Below are 23,337 nucleotides of genomic sequence, written 5' to 3'. Positions count from 1 at the left end.
GAAGGCACCAGAATTTGGAGAGGTTGGGATAGGCTTCCTGTAAAGGATGGGATTTTAGTTGGGACTTAGAGGAAGCCAGAGAAGTCAGTTGGTACATTTGAGAAGAGATAGCATTCCAGGCATGGGGGATAGTCAGAGAAAATGCCTGCAGCCAAGAGATGGAATGTCCTGTTTAAAGAACAACCAAGAGGCCAGTGTCACTGGATCAGAGAGAATATGGTGGGGAGTGGGGAGTAAGGTATAAGAAGAATGGAAAGGTGGGAGGGGCTTAAATTATGACAGACTTTGAATGCCACAGCATTTTGTATTTTATCCTGAGGCAATAGGGAACTACTGGCGGTTACTGAATAGGGGACTGACATGGTCACACTTACATTTTACTTTGTTGGCTGAATGGAGGATGAATTGGAGTAGGGGTAGTTGAGGCAGGCAGACCCACCTGTTGTAGCAGTTAAGGAGTATGGTGATAGGTCTGCATTAGAATAGTAGCAGTGTCAGAGAGAGGGGGGAGAATTCAAAAGATGTTGCAAAGGTGAAGTCATCAGGCACTGGGAACAGCTTGAATATGGGGAAGTATAAGAGATAGAGAGGAGTTAAGGATAACTCCTGTGTTGTGAACCTGAGGCTTTGGGAAGATGTTGTTGCCCTTTATGGTAATAGGGAAGCAGGAGTAGTAGGGTGCAGGGGAAAGACAATAAGCTCTGTTTTGGATATCTTTAGTTTAAGATATCTACTGCACATCTAGATTGAGATATCTGAAAGGCAGTTGGAATGTGAGGTTGTTTCCTTTGTTTCTAGGGGTTCCATAAAATTCACTGTCTTGCCTACTTTTTCACTGGGGTTTTTCAGGTTGCTTTCCATCACTGCATAATATTTTATTCATTGTGTTTTCACGTGAGTTTATTATTCATTTTCCCTTATGATGAGTCTCACTGTTGATTTATCTAAGGACTTCTAGCTTTTTAATTGAAAAGGGAGGGTGGGAACTTTTCTTCTTTTCTGACCTTATTTTTAAAGAGGCAAGATGGCAAAATAGATAGAGAGGTGGAAGATCTATGTTAAAGGCCCAAACATATTGATTGTGTGACCTTGGACAACTAACTTAGCCTCTCAGTACCTGAGGTGATTTTCTAAGATAACATATTGTAGAAGTGCTGATCTTTGGTAAAGGAAGTTTCTTATTGGAGGCCCCTACAACAATGAAATTGCTTTTCCAAAAAAAGTCCTTGTGCTTTTTTTTAATTTATATTTAGTCCTTTTCCAGTCTTCTTGCTGCTTCTACCCATCTCTTCTAATCAGTCTATTGAGTAAGGCCTTGGAGCTGTTTGTGCTCCTTTCTTTTCTTATGTTTTATGTTTTCTTCTGTCCATGCCATAAGGGCTACACAGCTGTAATGACTTTCTTGATTTGGGAGTTGAGGGAGGAAGGATACAAGCATTTATTAAATACTGACTATGTGCCAGTCACAGTGCTAACTGCTTAACAAATATCTCATTTGATTCTCACAACAACCATGGAAGGTAGTTGCCATTATATTATCACCATTTTATAGGTGAGGAAACTGAGACAGACAGTAACTTTCCCAGGGTCATACAACTAGTAAGTGCCTGAGGCCAGATTTAAACTTTGGTCTTCCTAACTCCAGATCCAACTCACTGTGCCACCTCCGCCTAGTTCACTGTGGCTCCTTGAGCTGGGTGGAAACTCTAGGGAGAAAACACCATAACTGGTTTTGCATTTTTCCTTTGTCACCTCTGCTTTTCAGGGTTTCCCTTACCTCCTCCACTCTTTTGGTTGAACAAATTCATTGTCCTCTCCCTGTGGAAGGGTATAATGGGGAATTGGGAGGAGTGGGGAGAGTGGAGGGAAAGAGAAGAAGCTACCGCAGCCAGAGGCTGTCAGGTTCAGGCTGGTCTTGGGATGAACAATGGCAGATGGTTAGGGTGAGTGGGATTTTCATATAGTTCAGCCCTCTGCTGATATTTGAGAAGGCCCATTAAGACTACACCAGTGTAACTAGAATGTAGAATGCATAGAGGGGAATAATGTATAAGAAAGCTGGAAAAGTAAGATGAGGTCTTGATAAAAGTAACAAGCCCTCATCTTATTTTTCTAGCCTTCTTATACATTATGACATCATGAACACAATTACAAAGCACTCTTCACTCAAATGAATACAAATCTGAATAATTAGAGAAATATTCTTCATAGGCTGAGCAAATATAATAAAAATGACGGTACCAACTAAATTAATTTCTTATTAATTGCTTATTCAATTCAAATTAATTGCTTATTCAATGCCGTGTCAATCAAACTACCAAAGATTTACATTATAGAACTAGAAAAAACTATAAAGTTCATCTAGAGAGATAAAGGGTCGAAAATACAGGGAATTAATGATAAAGAATAAGAAAGAAAAGAGCCTAACAGTACCAAATATCAAACTATACTACAAAACTGTAATTGTCAAAACAATTTGGTACTGAGTAAGAAAAAGAGATATTAATCAGTTGAACAGATTAGTACACAATATAAAGAAGCAAATGAGCACAGTAACCTAGTGTTTGATAAATCTAAATATCCCATCTTTGGGGGCAGAAACTCACTATTTGACAAAAACTGAAAAAAAGGGGGAAACAGACCCATTATATATATATATATATATATATATATATATTTATAGCAGTTCTTTTTGTGGGGGCAAAGAATTAGTACCTAATGGGATGTCCATCAACTGAGGAATAGCTGAACAAGTTACGGTATATGAATGGGATGGAATACTATGGTGTTGTAATAAATGATGTATAGGATGATTTCAGAAAAACCTGGGAAGAACTGATGCAAAGTGAAGTGAACAGAACTATGAAAACATTTATATAGTAATACCATTTTATAAATATAATCAACTCTGAAAGACTTAGGAACTCTGATCAACACAGTGATTAGCCACAGTTCCAGAGGACTTATGGTGAAATGTGCTGTCCAGCTCCAAATAGAAAGCTGATGGACTGAGTACAGATTGCACTGCATTTTTTCCCTTTATTTCTTTTTCTTTTTTTTTTTGAACTTGGCTAATGTGTAACTATATATATTTGTAATGAGTTAGTTTTTCTTGCCTTCTCAGTGAGTGGGAGGTGGGAGAGGGAAGGAAAGAATTTGGAACTAAAAATATATAAGAAAAAATTTAATTTAGAGTTGAAAAAAATAAGAGGCCAGGTTATGAAGAGCTTTAAAAGCCAAATGGGACTTTATATTTAATCCTAGAGGTATGGGAGTCACTAGAACTCCTATAATAGAGGGTTGATGTGTTCAGAACAATCCTTTAGAAAAATTATCTTGGTAACTTAGTAGTGGAGGATAGATTGGAGTGATAAGAGACTTAAGGCATAGAGATCAACTAGAAAACTATTGTAATAGTCCAGGTGAGAGATAATAGCCTAAGCAAGGGTTGTGAGTAGAGAGGAGAGGACTATAAGACATGTTGTATCAAGGAATCCTTAAGAATTTAAAGTTCTCAAACCTTGAGAACACCAAGAATACTAGTATGGGTGACTGGTAAGATAGTGATACTTTCAATGGTAACAGGATAGTTTAGAAAAGGAGATAATGAGTTATGTTTATAATATGTTGAGTTTGAGATGCCAATGAGACATCCAGTTCAAGATATGTTAGAGCAGTTAGAGATTCATGACTGTAACTCGAGAGAGATTATAGGCTAGATATATATATATAAGAGTCCTCTGCACAAAAATAGTAATTGAAACCATGGGAGCTGATAAAATCCCTGGGTGTGATAGTATAGAGCGAAAAGAGAAAGGAGCCCAGGATAGAGAGAGCCTTGGTGGTTACCTATTATTAGAAAGTGTAACATGAATAAAGAGCAAGTAAAGGAGGCTGAGAAGTGATCAGATAGGTAGCAGGAAAACCAGGAGTGTCCCCAAAACCAGAAGAGCAGAGTATCCATTAAGAAACAGTATCACATGTTGCAGAGAGGTCAAGAAGGCTGTTAGGTTTGATAAGGAACAGATCATTGGGAGTGGGAAGTTTAAGTTGAATGATAAAGTAGGAAACCACATTGCAGAAGGTTTAGAAATGAGTGAGAGAAAATGAAGTGGAGGCACCAATTGTAATGATTTTCTAAAGTTTAGCAAGGAAGGTGAGGAGAGATATGGGAAGATACCTAGTGGGAATTGTAAAATCAAGTGAAGATTTTTTTGAAAATGGATGTTCTGTTATTTGTGGGCATCAGGGAAAGAAGCATTAGAAAAGTAAATAAGCATTAGATAAAGAGGAAATGAGAGAGAATGGGGATAGTTGTGGGGCAATTTGCTTAGGAGTCCGAAAGGGATGAGATCAGAAAGGAGGAAATGATAAAAGGGAAATGTGGAGATGAGGAAGAGGAGAGAAGAGGGAGCTCTCAATGAATGGCCTCAATTTTTTTTCAGTGAAGTATGAGGAAGGTCTTTGGCATTGAGGCTGTGGGGAAGGGGCAGTGGTGTAGGATGTTTAAGGAAAGAGGTTTGGAACAGCCTTTGTGGAGAATGGGACAGCATATCTGTTAAGGAGGACTAGAATGTTTACCCAGCTGCAGTGAGAGTCCACTTGAGGTCATATGACATGAATCTGTACATTTCACAACTTCAGCTCTGTTTGACAGGATGCAAATAGGAGAAAAGTTGGCAGATTGGTGGGAGTAATTCAGGATAGGGGTGGTCCAGATGTGATCAGTGTGATAAGACGGGAATCTAGGGTGGAGGATAGTATAGAGTTGAGTTGGTTAATCAAGGTATTGAGCTAGGGAAGGAAGAATAGTGTAGTCAGTGTTGGAATGAATGCATAGGAAAGAACTGAAGGTAGAGGGAAGAAGTTATCATTAGGATGAAGAGCAGGATTAGAGGGTTGTTAGGCATAGGGAATGTTGGAATGATAAAAAAAAAAGAACAAATAAAGGAATTATGGAGTTCATAAGTAGAGAGGTTAAACATTTGTGAGTGATGGCAATGTCATGTAGCCTTCTCTATTTGTAGCTGAAGTGGAATGGAGAATATATGGACATTTTGAGATACATGCTTTTAGTATACGTACTTTTAGCCTTGAGTAAATAAAATAGACATGAAAATAGCTAATGATTTTGTTGACTGCATGAACCTACTCTTATGCTCCCTTTTTTTCAATTAGCTATCTTGGCTTTTGTACTAATAAAACATTGCTGTATATGTGCATTTTACTTACTTGTGTTTAATTTTTTGACACAAAGAATGCCCAGTTTTACTTGATAAGAGGCAGGAAATCCTGTCTAAAATTAATGTTTTAAGTGTTATAAGAGGTGGAAAATATTGAGCACACACCAAAAAAAAAGCACATGCTAGAAATATACCTTTGTTTCAGTTATTTTGGAACTAGAAACTTGGCAGTCCGATGTGATTTTATTAATAAACTGAACAATAGTTTCCTAAAAATTCACTTAAATTGTTAGGTGTGACAGGCATCATTGGGGGGAAAATGATGCATTTGGAAAGAGGCAGTATCACATAGTGAATATGGTGTTGAGTTTGCAGGTAATGCCTGGGCTCAAATTTTGCTACTGATACTTAACTGTGTTCCTTGGCATAATTCTGTGCTTCAAGCAGCACCCTAGGATTTAACACAAATTCCTGTCAGCATTTATGCTTGTTAGTCCCCATATAGGCACTTTTTCCTTTATCTCAAAAGGAAATCAAGATTCTTTTAGTATTTGTGAAAGTGAAGAAGAAATTATAGTACTACAATTAGACTGAAAATAAGTATTTTCTAGTGGCTTCTGGGAAGATATAAATTATTAGAGATATGTTAAAAAAAAAAGTAGTAAAAATAAAACCATGTAAATGTTGACCACAAATTTATACCAGAATCAGATTATGTTCTTAATTAATGCTGTAGATATTCTGTCTTATATTAATTTACTTTATAATTATAATTATAGTTATTAAATAGCCTTGTAAGAAAGGTTATATGATGCTCAAATGATAGTAGTTGTGTTTATTCACCACCAGAGTGTGCTAAAGATACTTGGCTGTACAATTGTCCCCATGCTTAGAGCTTCTTGGACTTGACAACATATTTAAAATTTAGAACATAAGGATTTAGTTCCTTGTTCATTAAAGCTTAATTCAGAGAGAGAAAATTATATTCTAGATGGGCTTAATATTTCTGAGGGTACTATAAATCAGACACAAATTTCACTTTTTCCATTTTTGTTACACATGTTGCAATGGCTTAGACATACTGGATATTCATCCTTGCTCAATATATTCTGAGATTACTCTGTGATTCCATTACAAGTTAAAAGCTATATATTAAATTTTTGCACTTAATTTTATGCACAGGTGTGTCCTTGAAAATTTTATATAAATACAGTTTTTGTAAAATGACCAATTTTTGTGACTAGGGGAACTAAACCATTTGGTGGATTTTGGTATAAAATGAAGAGTCACTCCTTCCTTTCCCCAGTGTATCCATTTTGTAAGTTCCTTATTTTTGTAAAAGATTTTTTGATATACTCATAAATTAAGCGGTTGCTATTACAGCAAATAATTGTTGTGTTTGTGAGTGATGTTTAATGTGATTAGCAGTAGCCACAACTCACTAGGAAAATTTGGGTTCTTGGTACCATAGCCTGAATGGAATGTGAAAATAGATTCAGAGGTAGATTCCATGTTTTATTGTAGTTGGTTATGATCTGATAAGATTCATATAAGACTCCTGATCTCAGCCTATTTAATAAGCTTCTAAGTCAACATTTTGCCAGTTGATGGTCTAGCAAAATTCTAGAGGGAACCAGCTATAATTTTGCTTTCTCTTTTTGCTTAGGTACCTTCATTCAAATAATATAGTTGTTGTACCTGAAGGTAAGTTCCTTTGCAATTTTGTAGTACATACCAGCTAGCATTGATTTTGCTTGGTGAAGCAGTTTTTGTTGTTTTCAGAAAAAGCTTACTGCAAGAACCCACAAAGGAGTTTAGTTAGCTTTCTTCCTACACTTCTTTCTTATGTGGATTAAGTTTATCATCTTTGTATTAAAATTTCAAATGCACCTAAGTGCTGAGATTTTCATAACTAATCACATGAGAAGAAAAAGCTAAATAACACTTTTATTAGTAAATCCTGATCCTTAGTCTCAACTTCTCCCTTTGCCAATTATTAATTAATACTTTGGTTATATTTGATAGTTTTAACCTTAAAGCTTCCTCATTTGTTTTAGACTTTATGTAGTTTATTCCAATTTAAATCTGAAGTACAAATAAAAGCAATATCTCAGAAAAATGACTTTCTGTATCTTATTGTGTTTGAATTTTCACATTTCTAATTTTGGTTCCTTCTCTTCAGGTTATGTTTTGAGTTTATGAGTGTTCACTTCTGTAATACTCTCTTAATTACCTCAGATACAGATATTAATACTAAAATATTCTTTGATAGAATAATCCCATTAAAGTCTGAATGTGCTTAAAATTCATTTTTTTATTGGTTTTGTATCATTTAAGCCATTGGTTCCCTTGTAAAGCTCCAGTGTCTGGATCTGAGTGACAATGCCTTGGAAATTGTCTGCCCAGAGATTGGTCGTCTAAGGTCCTTACGTCACCTTCGATTAGCTAATAACCAACTAAAATTCTTACCTCCAGGTGAGTCACAATTTTAATAATATAGTTTTAGGCTCTTAGAAATCCATTTTTGCGTTATGTGCTTATACGCATACACAACTGTCTTTTTTATTTGAAGATAAAGCTTCCAAAGGGGATTACTAATGAATATGGCTGATACGACCAGTAGCATTTTTTTTCCTGAAAACAGAATATTTGATATGGAACTACAAGCAGTATTTGTGCAGTTTTGTATTTTGTTTTTCTTCTTTTTAGGTGCACTATTGTTTGAAAATGTATAGAAAAAAGTTACCCCATTTATTCCTGGCTTTACATGTGGGTTGCTTTGCAAAAATTATTTATCATGACTTTAATAAGATAGAAAAAAGTGACGTTTTCTTCCATTTAGCATGTTGACAAATTGATAGATTAAAAATGTCCCCACACACACATGCATATGCATATTATATGTGTGTGTATGTAGGTGCTAAATAAACATTTGCTTAATTGTATTGAACTATTTGTCCATGCTGACTTAATCAAATTTATATCAAGAGCTTGTGGTAAAAATTAAAATAAAAATCTGGAGTTAATAACAGTGTTTACTGAGTAAGTCATGATGCATTTGTATAAAGCACTAAAATCCAAAATTATTTGTAGAAATATTTCTTTGTAATATTTTCAAACACCTTCAAAAGACGATTCAAATGCATGACTATAAAAGTTGTCCAGACATTTTAAGACAATGGCTAGCCTTTTTCTAAACATACAAATCTTGTTATAACAGCTACTATGTCATTTTAATAATATCTCTTTTAAAGAAATTAATCTCAAACCACCAATTGATTGCCTATTAAAAAATCAATACAATAAATAAAAGTCTAGTCCAAAATAAAAATTTGTTCCTTGATATTTAGCATGAAATTTCATGACTAAATTTTATCATATCTGGTTTCCAGGAATCCAGTAAGGTGCATTTATTTTTAAAGATTGTGGAAAAAGTCAATATTTTAAAGCTTTAAGGGAGATATTCATGACAATTAACATGAAATTTAGCCAAGATAGCAATTTATAAGATTATAATGCATGTGATACTGTTTTTAGAGGTTAGAGGTATACCCTGAAGATCTCTAATTTTTTTATTAATAACACATTTTTATTTAAATAAATTAATTTGCTTAAGATATTTTCTCTTGCCTTCTAAATATACATCTGTATTATTCACTACACTCTACCCCCTTTTTTGCTTGTTTCCAATAAGAGACATGCAGGATAGAATATAGTATTTTATGTTTCTGTGCTAAACCATGTTATTGGAGGCTTTTATTCCTGTATGTTGTTATTTCAACTATACTTTTTCTATCAAATGCTATTTTTAAAATAATATGTTAAAAAGTATACTGTATATTTTGGAAATTTTTTCTTTTGATTTATTCAACCACAATGTCGGAATTTGAACTTTGGCTTCATAAAGGATTTGTGTTTACTTAGAATTTTGAGTATATTTTGACACTTAAGTTAAAAATAATAAGGTAACTAGTCTTAAAAATAATAAGATAAGTAGTCTTGTGAATAAGTCCTTTTAACACATTCTCAGCATGCTAATCTTTTTTTTTTCTCTTATTTTGTTGAGCAACACTGAAATGACAGTAGGATGACACTGCTTCAAATTATGATTAGGTCCTCTTCTTTTCTCAGTGTACCCACTCTTTCTTGGTTGTCTCATCAGCTTATATGGGCTCAGTTTTCATCTCTGTGTAGGTGACTGCAAAATCAATCTGTCCATTCCTATCATTCTTGTAAGCTTTGGTCCTTTTTTGCCAAGTCCTCCTGAACATCTTTATCTCAGTATACCATTGGTATCTCAAACTCATCATATCCAATCAAGCAGCCTCCTAAACTCAACTCTCCTACAAACTAACCTATTTCTGTTGAGGATACTAAGATCTTCCAGTTATCCAGTCATCCTTCACTCTCTCCTCAACCCTCAGATCCCGTCATTTGCCAAGTTTTGCCAATTCTACTTGTTCTACATCTTTCACATTCGTTCCCTTTTTGCCACTCACATACGCATGACCCTTGTTCAGGATTTTATCACCCCTTGTATAGAACTGTTGTCTCCAGACTTTTTTGATTTCTCACTCATCAGTAAAAAATTGCGTTTGCAACCATTTGTATAAGTGTATTTATAAATTATATATGTATTGCATTATACCAGTACTCACATGCCTTATGAAACTTAGGCCAGAAAATAGACATTTTAAAAGAATGAGATAAAGATAAAACAATATTTGATGCTAAAGTCAGTCAGGTAGCACTGGTGCTTATTGAGTAGGATAGTGACTTAGACCTGTGTTTTAGGAAAATCACTTTTGCATCTCTGTGGCTAATGAATTGAAAAGCAGTGAGATTTGAAATAGGGTAACCAAATATGAGGCTATTGCAATAGTTCAGAAAGGAAGTAATAAGATCTTGAACTGAGGTAATGGCAGTAAAAATAGAGGAAAGGCAACAGAAGGAGTGGCATGAGGTAGGAACTAAGATTTGACAACTGATTATATATGTGGTGTGAGGAAGAGTGAGATGTCATGGATGATGCTGAGATTTTGAACCTTGGTGTATTGAAGGATGGTGGTAATAGTATAGCTTGGAATAAAGGCAAATCTTGTGGGGATGATAATGTAATGAGATCTGTGATCTCTCACAACCCATCTCTTTTCCGATAGTACTCCTACAATCCCACCCAAAATGAAAATAACTTAAAATAATTCTTAATCACAATCACGGCCCCAGAGTCATGCCAAGCTGAGAACCTGGAAGATTGAGAGCTTAAACAGGGAGAGAAGGGTTAGAGGGGATAAAAGTCAGTGTGCTTATGTTGATGACAAACCCTACAATTGGCTACTGTGACAAAGGTTGGTTGTAGCCCATCTTTCTACTTTCTTGATTAGTTAATCATAAGCCTCTTTCTTTCTGACCATGGCTCCTTAGATCATAGCTACCCTTCATACACTACCTTCTAACTAACCTAGCTTACTAGCTCTTTTCCAGCATAAGCACTCCATTTCCTATCTCTGTAACCTTACACAGATAGTCACCTTTCAACCCCTTCCTCTCCCCACAGCTTGGAATGTAATTCCACTTTATCTTCATTTCTTAGAGTCTCTAGCTTTTATAAAGCTTATTACCTTCTACAAGAAACCTTTCCTCATCTCTTAAATTATTAGTGCTTAATCTCTGCTGAAATGACCTTGTATTTATTTATCTCCACAAATATTGTATCCCTTCAATAGAAAGTAAGCACCTTGAAATCAAGAAATGTTTCAGGATTTTTCCCCACACCTAGCCCTCTGCTTTGTATCATAGTAGACTCTTAATAAATGCCTGTTCAGTTGAGTTGAATTATATAATAAGATAAATGTATATTGAGATAATATAATTTTAATTAGTTTTCTGAAATCTTAGACTCAATAGAAAAAATTAATAGACGGTATGCTGTACTCAATTGTTTTTTATTTTTCAATAATTTGAAAGAGAAATGGAGGAGGTGGTGTTAGTGACAACTTGGATGTAATGCTATCACTTTACTTCATATGGTTAGGTAGAGTAGATTTCCTGTAAAAGATTAAGTTTAAAATGGAAGATGTAAGTTTTATGTTGGATTTTGACCAAATCATCATGATGGATTTAAAACTAAGGGACAGTTCTAGGCATAGAAGTTGACATATAAAAGAAGATACAATTGTTGAGAATGAGAGAAAGAAATAAAAATGCTCAAATTGTATTCTATTTGACTAAAGTGAAAAAACAGATTAATTTTAATTTGTTGTATATGATATTTTTTTAAAAATGAAGTGACATATTAAAGTCAAATTTTTACATAACATATTTGTAGAGGGAAAAACATTACATTGTTGATAACATTTCGATCTTCATATTTCAATTTTCCTATTTCTAATGTAGTGCTATATGATTTAACAGAGTATTTAAAATTAATTTCAAATTTCATTGGCAGCCCACATATTGGTAGGCTGGTAGATAACTGTTCCTCTCAGGTTTTATCTTAGCTATATAATTAAATGAGGTCATAAATAATTAAGCTTAGAGAATATGTTTCTTCATTGTTGTCTGACATTACTTTGCATTTTGAATCACTTAAAAATTCAAAGGTGACTCATCATGTTGTTCATAGGATATGGAAGGATCTAAAGATATCACATGGCTAGTTAGTAACTAAGTAATAGAATCACAGAATTTTTGAGACTTCGTAGTCTAACCTTCTCACTTTCCAAAGTAGAAAATTGAGATCCAGGGAGGTGGAGATGCCTCTTTGCATTGTTCTTTGTTCCATCTAATTATTCTATTTACTTAAATAGATTTTCTCTGCCATATATCTCTTCTTTGCATCTTTTTCTTTAATTGATTTTACCTTACCTATCTTTTGTAATGTCTTGAGAGTAAGAAAACTTAGGTTCCAATCTATACACTATTACTTCCTAGCTATACGACTGTGAGTCACTTAGTTTCTCAAGATTCAAGTTTTCTCACCAGTAAAATTGGCATAATAATCTTTGTATTATCCACCTCAATGGCTTTTAATAGAATAAGTACTCTGTAAACCTCAAAGTGCTATAGAAACGTGAGGTGACAATTGTGTGACTTTATTGCTTCATTTCAACAAAAGTTGAGTTGTTTCAGTTGTGTCCAATTCTTTGCGACCCCATTTGGAGTTTTGTTGGTTTCCCAAAGTGCTTTGTCATTTTTTTTCTCCAGCTCATTTTACAGATAAGGTACTGAGGCAAAGGGAGTGAAATGACTTGCCCAGGGTCCCATAGCTAGTAAGTGTCTGAGGTCACATTTGAACTCAAGATGTATCTTCCTGACTCCAGCCTTACACTCTATACACTGCACCACCTAGCTGCTCTTTCATCAAACATTAAGGGAGCATTATTGTCTAAGACACTGCTATCTAGGAATACAAGGCAAGGTCACCCAGGCAATAAGAAGCAGAGCTTGGAGTTCAATTCCGGGTTTTCTAATTTTAATTCCAGAATTTTTTACATTACAATCTTTTGACTTTCTAACACTGTGATTTCAATGGACATCCAAAGTTGGCATATTCCCTTAAAAACTTGGTGTTGTTCTCCACTATTGTCAGGGACATGCAGAAAAGCATCTCAATAGGAGGTTCAGGTGTCTGTAGTGAGCAAATTAGATAACTGAGAATCTTAAGTTTCTATCTTTTGTGGATCAGTCAAAAAAAACTGGGAATGTTTAGCCTAAAAAGGGAGGACTTGCTTGGGGGGAACGTGATGCTTATCTTCAAGTATCTAATTAGTATAGCATTTGGGTAAAGAATTGGTAAGGGGAATGACTAGAGATAGGAGACAATTGCTATAGTCCTTATGAAATGATAATAGCCTAAATTAGAATGGTAGTGTCATTGTAAGTAAAAAGGAAAGAAGTTTTAGAAATAATATTTATCCTTTTTTAAAAGAGTGACACAGTTAATTTAATTATCTCGAATTTCTTTCACAACTTGAGCTTATATATTATTGTTACTGAAAGGAATTCCAATACTTAATATATATTTTAATGTCTCAGTGTGGCAACTTAGTATTTTTGTATTCATTAATAACTATTTCTTAGCTCTTCTCTATGTTTTTATGCCACTATTCAGTACATTTTATGCCTTAATTCAGTACTTTTATTTGTTGTTTTCCAGAAATTATCTTTTCTAGAAAAATAGACTATATTCATATTTTGATCATGGATATAAATTATTTGATAGAAAGCATGGTTTAAACCCAAAGATTTTTGAAAGAAAAGCTGCCAGAATGTTTTAACTTTTAGGTGTTATAATTAGAATGAATGTGTATTTTTCAAAAATAAATATTGTCCATACATAGAAGATACTTATTTTTATTCTTTATTATCTCTACATACCTGTTGATCATAACATCTGTAAGTTATAGCATCTTGCAGGTCTTCATTTAAAATAAGTTTACTCAGTCAATAATGTTGTAGTTAAGTATTGTTTAGTGAATGAAAACTTATTGGTTAGCCTAATGTTGATGTAATAAGGAATAATTAAACTAAATTTTGATATGGTTATGATACTTAACCGCAGTTAGAAAATATTGGCACTAGGGGTGGCTAGGTGGTGCAGTGAATAAAGTATTGGCTCTGGAGTCAGGAGGACCTGAGTTCAAATGCGACCTCAGACACTTGACACACTTACTAGCCATGTGACCTTGGGTAAGTCACTTAACCCCAACTTCCCTGCCTTCCCCTCTGCAAAACCAAAAAAAAAAATATTGGCATTGATGTCCTGTCATATAATTATTTTCCATACTTTTGCAAATTGATTGATACTTGTTAAAAATAAAAGATTCTTACACTTGTAACATGTTACTTTGAAGACTTTAAAGTTTGCTTCAATTGTTAATATGCATTTGAAAATCAATAAAGAAAGCTGATATATTAAAACTTTGGTTAAAAAAAAACAAAAAGAAATAATCCTACAGGTACTGTAAAGATGCAGGTCCTTGATTCCTTAGATTAAATATATTAGATGTCATCTCTCACTCCTTAGCCACTATTACCATTCAGAATTACAAGAAACTTTGTTGTTGTTGCTGTTTTGAAATTTTTTGTCACAAGAGATGACTTTGGGAAGGGAACAGAGTTACACTGAGAAATGTAGGTGATGTAAAACTCAAAGTATGTTAATAAAATTTATTTTAAAAATCATTTGCTTACATATGCCATCTTCTTACCCTTAACAATGAGCTCTAGGATTCTGTTAGTTGGTTCCTCCCCCAAAAAAATCCTAACAGAACCTAAAAGATGGAAGGTTTATGGAAATATTTGGGCAAGGATTTCATAGGATGAAAAATTTGGGGGCAGTTATCTATACCCATGGGAAAAATGCCCACATCAATGAGATAACAAATCCATTAAAATTTAATAATTTGAAACAGATAACTAATTCTTTGTACCCTCAGTAATCACTTGTGCAAGTTCTTACTACTTGTGAGTGAATGTTTTTGTTTAATTCAGCTTCTAGTGTCCTGCTCTCTTAACTTTGTTCACATGAGGGATCTGTAGCAGATGCAATGTAAAGCTTCCTAACATATAAGACATCATCAGCAAAGAGACTAGCCAACTGTGCTTGGCCCAGCCATACTAGAAAAAGAGCAAATTAATGACTTCATAAAAATATTTAAAATATGACACCTACTTTATCCTTCCTTCTTTCTTCTCTCCAGTCAAATTTTGGGGAAAAAAATGTTTCCACCCAATGCTCTTATTTTTCCTCCAAACCACTGTAAGTAGAATTCCATGTATGTGTTGGACCACTCCTGTCTCCTTTGTTGAATTTTCAGGTCACTTCCACTAACTGTGGTTATTTCCCAGCACCCTTCCCTGGGCCCTTTCCTCTCCTCTCGTCTCCTGTCTTTTCCTCTCCTCTTCCCTTCTCTCTCTATTCTGTTTTGCTTGGTGGTCTTATCAGCTCCCATGAATATTATTTCTATGCTGATGATTCCTATATCTTCTTATTCACCCTTACCCTCTCTCTTAACTTCCAGTCTAGCATCCCTAGCTGCCTATTGGACATCTTGAATTGTATGTCTTGTAGACATCTTAAAGTCAAGATGTCCTAAATTGTACTTATTATGTTTTCCCCTAAAGCCTTCTGTCTTCCTAACTTTCCAACTACTATCAATATTGCCATCCTCCAAGTCACCCCTCACTCTCTCTAACTCCCTATAGCCAACATGTTGCTAATATCTATTGATTCTACCTTTCCAACATCTCTCATATATATACCCTTCTCTCTGACACTGCTGCCAGAATGAGCACTGATTACTTCACAGCTGCACAATTGTAGTAGCTTTCTGGTTTGTCTCCTTACTTCAGATCTCTCTCTATTCTAATTCATCCTCTACTCAGCTGTCAAATTGATCTTCCTAAAGTACAAGTCTTGTGTGACACTCCCCTCCCCTTCAGTAAACTCCATTAATTCCTTATCATCTCCAAGATCAAATTTAAAATCTTCTGCTGTTGAAAACTCTTTGTAACTCCCCATCTCCTACATTTTGAACCTCCTTACACTCCATATGTTCTGTAATCTAGTGACAACTGACTTCTTTTCCTCTAACAGGACACTCCTATGCCTTGAATGCTTTCCCTTCTTATTTCTATGTCTTGGTTTCCCTGACTTCAAGTCCTAGCTAAAATCCCCCCTTTTACAAGAAGCCTTTTCTGATCCTCTTTAATGCTAGCATCTTTCTTCTCTTTTCTTCATTTTAAACTGTATATGTCTTGTTTGGCCATAATTGTTTTCATGTTGTTTCCCTGAGAGCAGAGGCTGCCTTTTTTTCTTTTCTTTTCTTTGTATCCCTCACACTTAGCATAATTTCTGACACATAGGTGAAGATGAATAAATGTTTGTTGATTAACTGACTGCAATAGGATTTCCATCTTTATTTCTGTGTACAACCTAGGGGTGTGATAAAGCCTGTTTCAAAAAGCTAAACTGATTGTGAAATTTTTATTCTGAGCATTAACACTGTTAAATTTTCAGTGTGAGCATATACACCTCAGAAATCAGGAAATTCTATAAATTGGGGTTTATTTTGTTGATTTTCTAGACTTGAAAGTGATAAAATGCAGATTAAGCTTAGAAGTGTGTCTTATGTACATTTTTTTGGAGTGCCTATTCTTATGTTCCAACACTCCCCTGGGCCATCCCCTTCCTCATGTCTAACATAATGTCCTGTGCACAGTAAGTTCTTAAAGTTTATTGAACTTATTAAACTAAATATTAGCTTAGATTTATACCCAAAAATAATAGTAAATGTATCATACAAAATCCCTGTATTTTTCTTTTATGCTTCCATATTTCAGGTTTTAATCTTTATTACTAAAAGGGAATGTATTAAAAGTACTTGACTAGTGAAGTGATTTATTTTAAAAATTGTAATTCTAATACTAAGAAACAAGAAACAATATAGTAGTCTTGTTTTTTAAGTCATTGAAATTGGAGAGTATATATCAGTATCAAAGATGAAACACAAACCATAAGTGTGCTAAACAAAGCAGACTATTTATTTAGTCAGTAGTCTGTGTTCTAGGTCTCATTGATAAAGTTGCCCCAGTAAAATGCCTATATTGAAAAGACGGGCCTTTGCTGTGATATGAAGTTTAGGTGCAATAAAACTACTTGTAGTTTCCTTATAAGCAATACATTCTCCTCTCAACTTCCTCTTTAATTTATCCCCAGCTTATTCTTTGTCCTAGATATACATACTATTGGACAAGTTCTACAGAGCTTTCAATCAGATGCATTTTGAAACCTGGGTAATTGTCATTCTTCATCCATTTGTTCTCCCCTGTATGTATGTAAAGACCAGATTCCTTTGAGTGCTTAGAGATCTGCTTGAGGAGAGTGCAGTACTTTGGAGCATGTTGTGATCAGTGTGATATCATCTGCATTTACTATATCTAGAAGACCTTACTGATTCACTGACAGTCACTCCTCAACCTAGACTCTGTGGTGGATTTCCTCCCTGTCAGTGGCAAAAATTTTGGTGAGCATACATCTTCCTGTTTTATGCCTCACTTGATGATTATTGCAAATACTAGTTTAACTGTTTTTGGTTGCTTATGTTATTTTTCTGAAGAACTGAAGATTAACATTACATAGGAGGAATATAAAGGAGTGAGCATGGTGAGTGTGAGTAGACTACAACATATACAATGAGAAACTCCAAAGAGTAGAAGTCGAAAATGTCATCAAGTAATTATATTATAATTAAATAATTATATAAATTAATTATTAATTTTAAATAAATTTTTAAATTATTTTTATTTTTAATAAAATATTTTAAAATAAAAATAATTATTTTTATTCATTTTAAATAAATAAAAATTACAAACAATTAATTAATTTAATTAATTAATAATTAAAATTTAAAAAAAAAATGGATCCTATGGCAAAAGTGAGGAATGACAGGTAGATAGCCAAATTGCTCCACTGGTCCCTTTGATTTGTTAGGAGAAATTGAAGAAATCATACATCATGTTGGGTGGACCCTCATTGGTGAATTTTAGGAGGATGTAGAAAAGATTTTCATAGGATGGCTAAGCATAGATGGTTCTTTTCAATTTCTTTGGAGAGAAATTCCAAATCCATTTGAGTATGTGTGCCAAACAAAATTAGTTAGGGGCTTACTACTGTCGCCTCTAGTCACTAGAGATCTAAATAATGTCAGACCCAAGAGATTAACCTATTTTATCTAAGATCCTCAAACTGTGACCCTATTGTGAGATGAAGAGCCAATGTTTAATTGTATTATATTCATATAGTATTGATTTCAGTATTCTCTGCATCTGAAGTAGTTATTGCTTCAAGTTATAAATGATTGTTTAAAGTCTAACACATAAGTAAATTTGGCACAATTATATATTTCATTGGATTTTGTATAGGTGGTAGAGGATTTCCCAGCTGTTATTTGTTACTTATAAAGAACTGAAAAACCTCCCTCCACTAATGCAGATCAACATCTGCTCTGGAACTTATAGTTCTAAAGAGTTGCCTGGGACTCTGAGAGGTTAAATGATTTGCCCAGCGTCATTTAACCAACTTGTGTCAGAGTCATGACTTGAATCAGTTTTTTTAATTCTGATGCTAATTTTGTGCTTTCATTTCAGTGGATATCTGTTTATATTTAATGTAGTCCAAAATAACTAGAGTGCTATAATATATTTAGTAAATCATCACATATTTGAAGAATATAGAACATTATAGTTTAGTTTTACTTAAATGTTTCATAGCGTGTCAGTTTTTTAGGCCTGTGTCAATAGAGCACCTGCTTTGAAAGGTCTCCTAAGTCAGAGAAGCTGGATCCATTCTGTGTGTATATTACTAGGACTGGTCTTACATTGGGAAATGCTTATCATTAGAACTGATACAGACCCTATCTTAGGAAGTGGTCTTTGTTACTATGGCTAGAAAAATGAATCATATGCTAGCCAATCCTTTGGTGATGATCCTCTCTGAATTTGCTGAAGCTAGTCTTCGGATGACAGCCTGTCACTAATCAGAACTCAAAGTCTTTGTAACTCAATAGGACCTTCTGGCGCTTTTAATGCACTGGTCAGATCTCAAGGTCCTTTAATGAAATATTGTAGTAAGACATCAATAATGATTTTTGAAAATCTGGCAATTAGTAATGATTTTTTTCTTTTAAGATACCAACTACCATATGTTTTTAGTTTTTGAGTTAATCTGAAAAATACTCTAAATATGAACCATTCTTTTCTAAAATCTTTTGCTAGGTTACTTTTCTCTTTACCCTATGCTTTTTATTAGGCAGGAGGACATTTCCAAGACTCTTTTGGATGGAAGAGTTTTTACCTTGACTCTAAATCAATTTAATTCTTTTTTTTTTATTTAATTTTTAAAAATTAACAAAATAATTTTTTTCTTTATTCTTTTGCTTATTTTCTTTATCTCCTTTTTTGCTTTGTTACAAAACCATTGTAACAAATAAACACAGCCAATCAAAACTGATTCCCACATTGACCATGTCCAAAAAATGTGTTTCATTCTGAACCCTAAGTGCATCAACTTTCTGTTAAGAGATGGGTAGCTTGCTTTGTCATGCGTTCTTGGGATTTGTGATTGACCATTGGGTGGTTATTGTGTTGATCAAATTTCTTAAGATAGATAAAAAGATAGAGTGTTTAACACTCACTATAGATTTTAATAGGGAAAACCAAGGCATAAAAGGGAGCTGGAATGAGGAGGAGTGGGGAAGGAGGAAGCAGGAGGCGATGAAGAAAGGAGAGTAAGCAAGGGAACAAGGCAGCCATTGTGGAGGTAGAGCATATTGGAATGTGAGCTGAAAGTAAAGTAAGAAGCATAGCTGGGCCTTCTCAAAATATGAGGATTCTGGGCAAGGACTCACCAATCTATATAGGTCTCAGGGTACAGTTATAAGGTTGTTATTTTATAAATTGTTCTCTTGGTTCTTCTAACATCTCTCTATATAATTTCTAAAGTTTGCTCAAGTTTTTTCTAAAACCATTTCCTTCTTAATTTCTTATAACACAATATATTCCATTAAATTCTTATAATTGGTTCAGGCTTTCTCTAGTTCATCAACATACCTTTTGTTTCCAGTTCTTTGCTACCACAAAAATGACTACTGTGAATATTCTTCTTCATATGGGTCCTTTTTTTTTTATTTTGATCTCTTTTGGGGATAAGCCTGGTAGAGGTATTGCTAGGTCAAATGGTATGGACAGTTGACTTACTTTAGGGGCATGGTTCCTAGTCACTTTCCTGAATGGTTGAACTAATTAACAGCCTTGCCAACTGTGCATTAATATGTCTGATTTCTTATAACCTTTTCATCATTTAACCTATTTATATTCATCAACATAACCTATTTCTTATAACCTTTTCATCATTTGTCATTTTCCTTTTTTGTCCACTTTGCTAATCTAATAGATATGAGGTGGGATCTTAGAGTTGATTTAATTGTATTTCTTGAATGTTCCCAACTTCTTGGTCATATGAGAAACAAAATGGAGGACTAGACATTTTCCTCTATTACCATGACCTGTTAAAACTCCAAAATAAGAATTATGTACAAGAAATAATAGAACTGCAGTTCTCTTAATGATTCACCCAGTGATGTCAAACTTAATTAGAAATGAGGGCCACTAAAACATACAAAGGGATCATCATGGGTACATACTGACTTAAAAAACACATATTGACATTATGTTTAATTATATTTTTATTGATTTTGTTAATTGTTTGCCAATTACATTTGACTGATTCAGTCTGCACTTGAGAGGGTTTTGTGGGCCCATGGACTGTTTGACATTTTTGATCTAAGACACCAAGAACTATATTGAGGAAAGAAATCCATGAACTAACAGCATATAAAGCTACTCCTTTACCCCCAAATTATTCAACACTCTCTCTCTCTCTCCTTAGCTACTATGCTTTGGTAGAGCTGTACAACCCATTCTAGAGCCTTGCAGCAGAACTCACCTCTGCTCCCTACCCCTACCCTGTACTGCAGAGGTAGAGATATAAAAATGTGGAAAATTTTACGTGTGAGCATAGTATACCAGCAGACTTTGAACAACCCGAGAATTAAAGAACAATAGGAACTAGGGCAAGATGACAGCATGTGTGTGGGGCTTTATCAGACCTAAAGCAAAGGGGATTTACATTCAACTAAAGCCAGTTCTGTTTCCCTAGAAGTCACATGGGACAGAAATTGAGGTCAGTGAAATGTAAATTCTCAAATGTGGGAAGAATTTCATAGTATTTTGAAGTCTAGCCCATAAGGAAACTGCTTTCAAAGGGAAGAAGTCTGAGAGTGAACAAGAAGGGAATATGAGGGGAAAAGACTAAAATTACTGAAAATCTCAGAAGGAAGAAATCTTAGTAAAGAACTTTAAGCACAAGATGATAAAACTAGAGGGAAGATATTAAGGAGAAGGGAATTTGGTCACCAGATTATTTAAAGGACTTCAAATATGTCCAACAAAAGAGACAAAGGAGGAAGCCAAGATGATGGAGTAAAAGAAGGAACTTGCTTGAGCTCATGCCCCAACCACCTCCAATACCTGTAAAAAGTACTTTAAACAAATTTTAGAGCTACAGAACCCACAAAATGACAGAGTGAAATACATCTCCAATTGAAGTCAGCCTGGCAAGGTGGAAGGAAGGGTTTATTGCACTGGACTGGGAGTGGAGCACAGTCCTGCATGGGTACCAGAATAGACCTCAGGGGACTGAATCACTGGAAGCTGTGGTGGTTTCAAGACTTCTCAGGCCCCAAATGCCAAAAAGAAAGTAAAAAGGCAGTGTGGAAACTGTTGGACCTGGGTGAGAGAAGAGCATGGTCCAGCCCCTGTCCCTGGGGAATCAGAGGCAGTAGTAGCAGCAGGGAGGCTGTTTCCAGAGCTCCAGGCCCACAGATGGTGGGGGTACTAAGCGACTGATCAGCGGGCTATTGAAGGAATCTCTTTGCTGGTGGTGAGGCAGGATTCTCTTGCTTTGCCCTGCTCGTACCTGGATCACAGACTTGGGTGGTGGTCCAGGGATGAGAAGGAGTGCTGGCGAGGCACAGCTTGTGGCAGCCATGGAGAGGGAATCCTCTTAACAGTTCTGAGGCAGGTGCCTAGAAATAACTCTGACAATAGCTGTGCAAAATCCCAGAAATTTGGGACACAGCACTCTCCACTCTGGAAGCAGAGTTCTGCCATGGCAAAGAGTTCAAAAGTCAAGTAATCAGGTTGGCAAAATGAGCAAATAGAGGAAGAGAAGTCAGACTATAGAATTTTTTTTGGTGACAAAGAAGATCAAAACATAGAGCCAGAAGAAGACAACAGAGTCAAAACTTCTGCATCAAAAGCCTCCAATAAAAATATGAATTGGTTGCAGGGCATCAAGGAGCTCCAGAAGGATTTTGAAATTCAAGTAAGAGAATTAGAGGAAAAATTGGGAAGAGAAATGAGAGTTATGAAAGAAAATCATGAAAATCAAGTCCACAGCCTGCTAAAGCAGACCCCAAAAAAATAGTGAAGAAAATAACATCTTAAAAAATAGATTAACTCAAATGGCAAAAAGAGGCCCAAAAAGCCAGTAAGAAGAATGCCTTATAAAGTAAAACTGGTCAAATGGAAAAGGAAATCCAAAAGCTCACTGGAAGAAAATAATTCCTTCAGAATTAGAATGGAGCAAATGGAAGCTAATGACTTTGTGACAAATCAAGATATTATAAAACATCCAAAAGAATGAAAAAAATAGAGCAAATGTAAAATATCACATTGGAAAAACAACTGACCTGGAAAATAAATCCAGGAGAGATAATTAAAAAATTATTGGACTACCTGAAAGCCATGGTCAAAAAAAGAACATAGATACTATCTTTCAAGAAATTATCAAGAAAAACTGCCCTGATATTCTAGAACTAGAGGGTAAATTAGAAATTAAAAGAATCCACCAATCACCTCTTGAAAAAGATCCCAAAAAGAAAACTCATAGGAATAATATAACCGAATTCCAGAGTTTCCAGATGAAGACAAAATATTACAGGCAGTCAGGAAGAAACATTTTGAGTATTGTGGAAACACAATCAGGATAACACAAGGTTTAGCAACTTTTACATTAAGGGGTTAAAGGGCTTGGAATACGATATTCCAGAGGTCAAAGGAGCTAGTATTAAAACCAAGAATCACCTACTTACCAAAACAGAATATAATACTAAAGTGGAAAATATTATAATTCAATGAAATAGAGGACTTTCAAGCATTCTTGATGAAAAGACCAGAGCTGAACAGAAAATTTGACTTTCAAATACAAGAATCAAGAGAAGCATGAAAAGGTAAACAGGGAAGAGAGATCATAAGTAACTTATTGAAGTTGATCTATTTATATTCCTACATGGAAAGATGATATTTGAAACTCATGAGATGTTTTTTCAGTATTAGGATAGTTGAAGGGAATATACATACGTGTGTGTGTCTGTGTGTATGCACGTATATATGTGTATATGTATACATAGGTAGAAGTTACAGAGTAAGTTGAATATGAAGGAATTATGTCCAAAAAAATAAAATTAAGAGGTGAGAGAGGAATATATTGGGAGAAGGAGAAAGGTAGAGATAGAATAGGGTAAATTGT

General features: G+C 34.8%; 1 protein-coding gene across 2 annotated transcripts in view; it reads left to right on the top strand.

Moving 5' to 3' along the window:
- LRRC28 (leucine rich repeat containing 28) overlaps window positions 1–23,337 on the top strand; it is a 187,499-nt gene that overhangs the window by 31,786 nt on the left and 132,376 nt on the right. For both annotated transcript variants that reach the window (XM_069098495.1, XM_069098494.1), the window contains 2 exons: window positions 6,850–6,887; window positions 7,521–7,658. In XM_069098495.1, coding sequence (XP_068954596.1) covers window positions 6,850–6,887; window positions 7,521–7,658 — 176 coding nt within the window. The remainder of the gene's footprint in view (window positions 1–6,849; window positions 6,888–7,520; window positions 7,659–23,337) is intronic.

The sequence above is a fragment of the Petaurus breviceps genome, unplaced genomic scaffold, assembly GCF_028583685.1.
Source record: "Petaurus breviceps papuanus isolate PSGF00001 unplaced genomic scaffold, PetGlider_PUasm1.0 37, whole genome shotgun sequence".
In the NCBI taxonomy this organism is placed as follows: Eukaryota; Metazoa; Chordata; class Mammalia; order Diprotodontia; family Petauridae; genus Petaurus; species Petaurus breviceps.
This window is presented reverse-complemented; position numbering and strand designations above follow the sequence as displayed.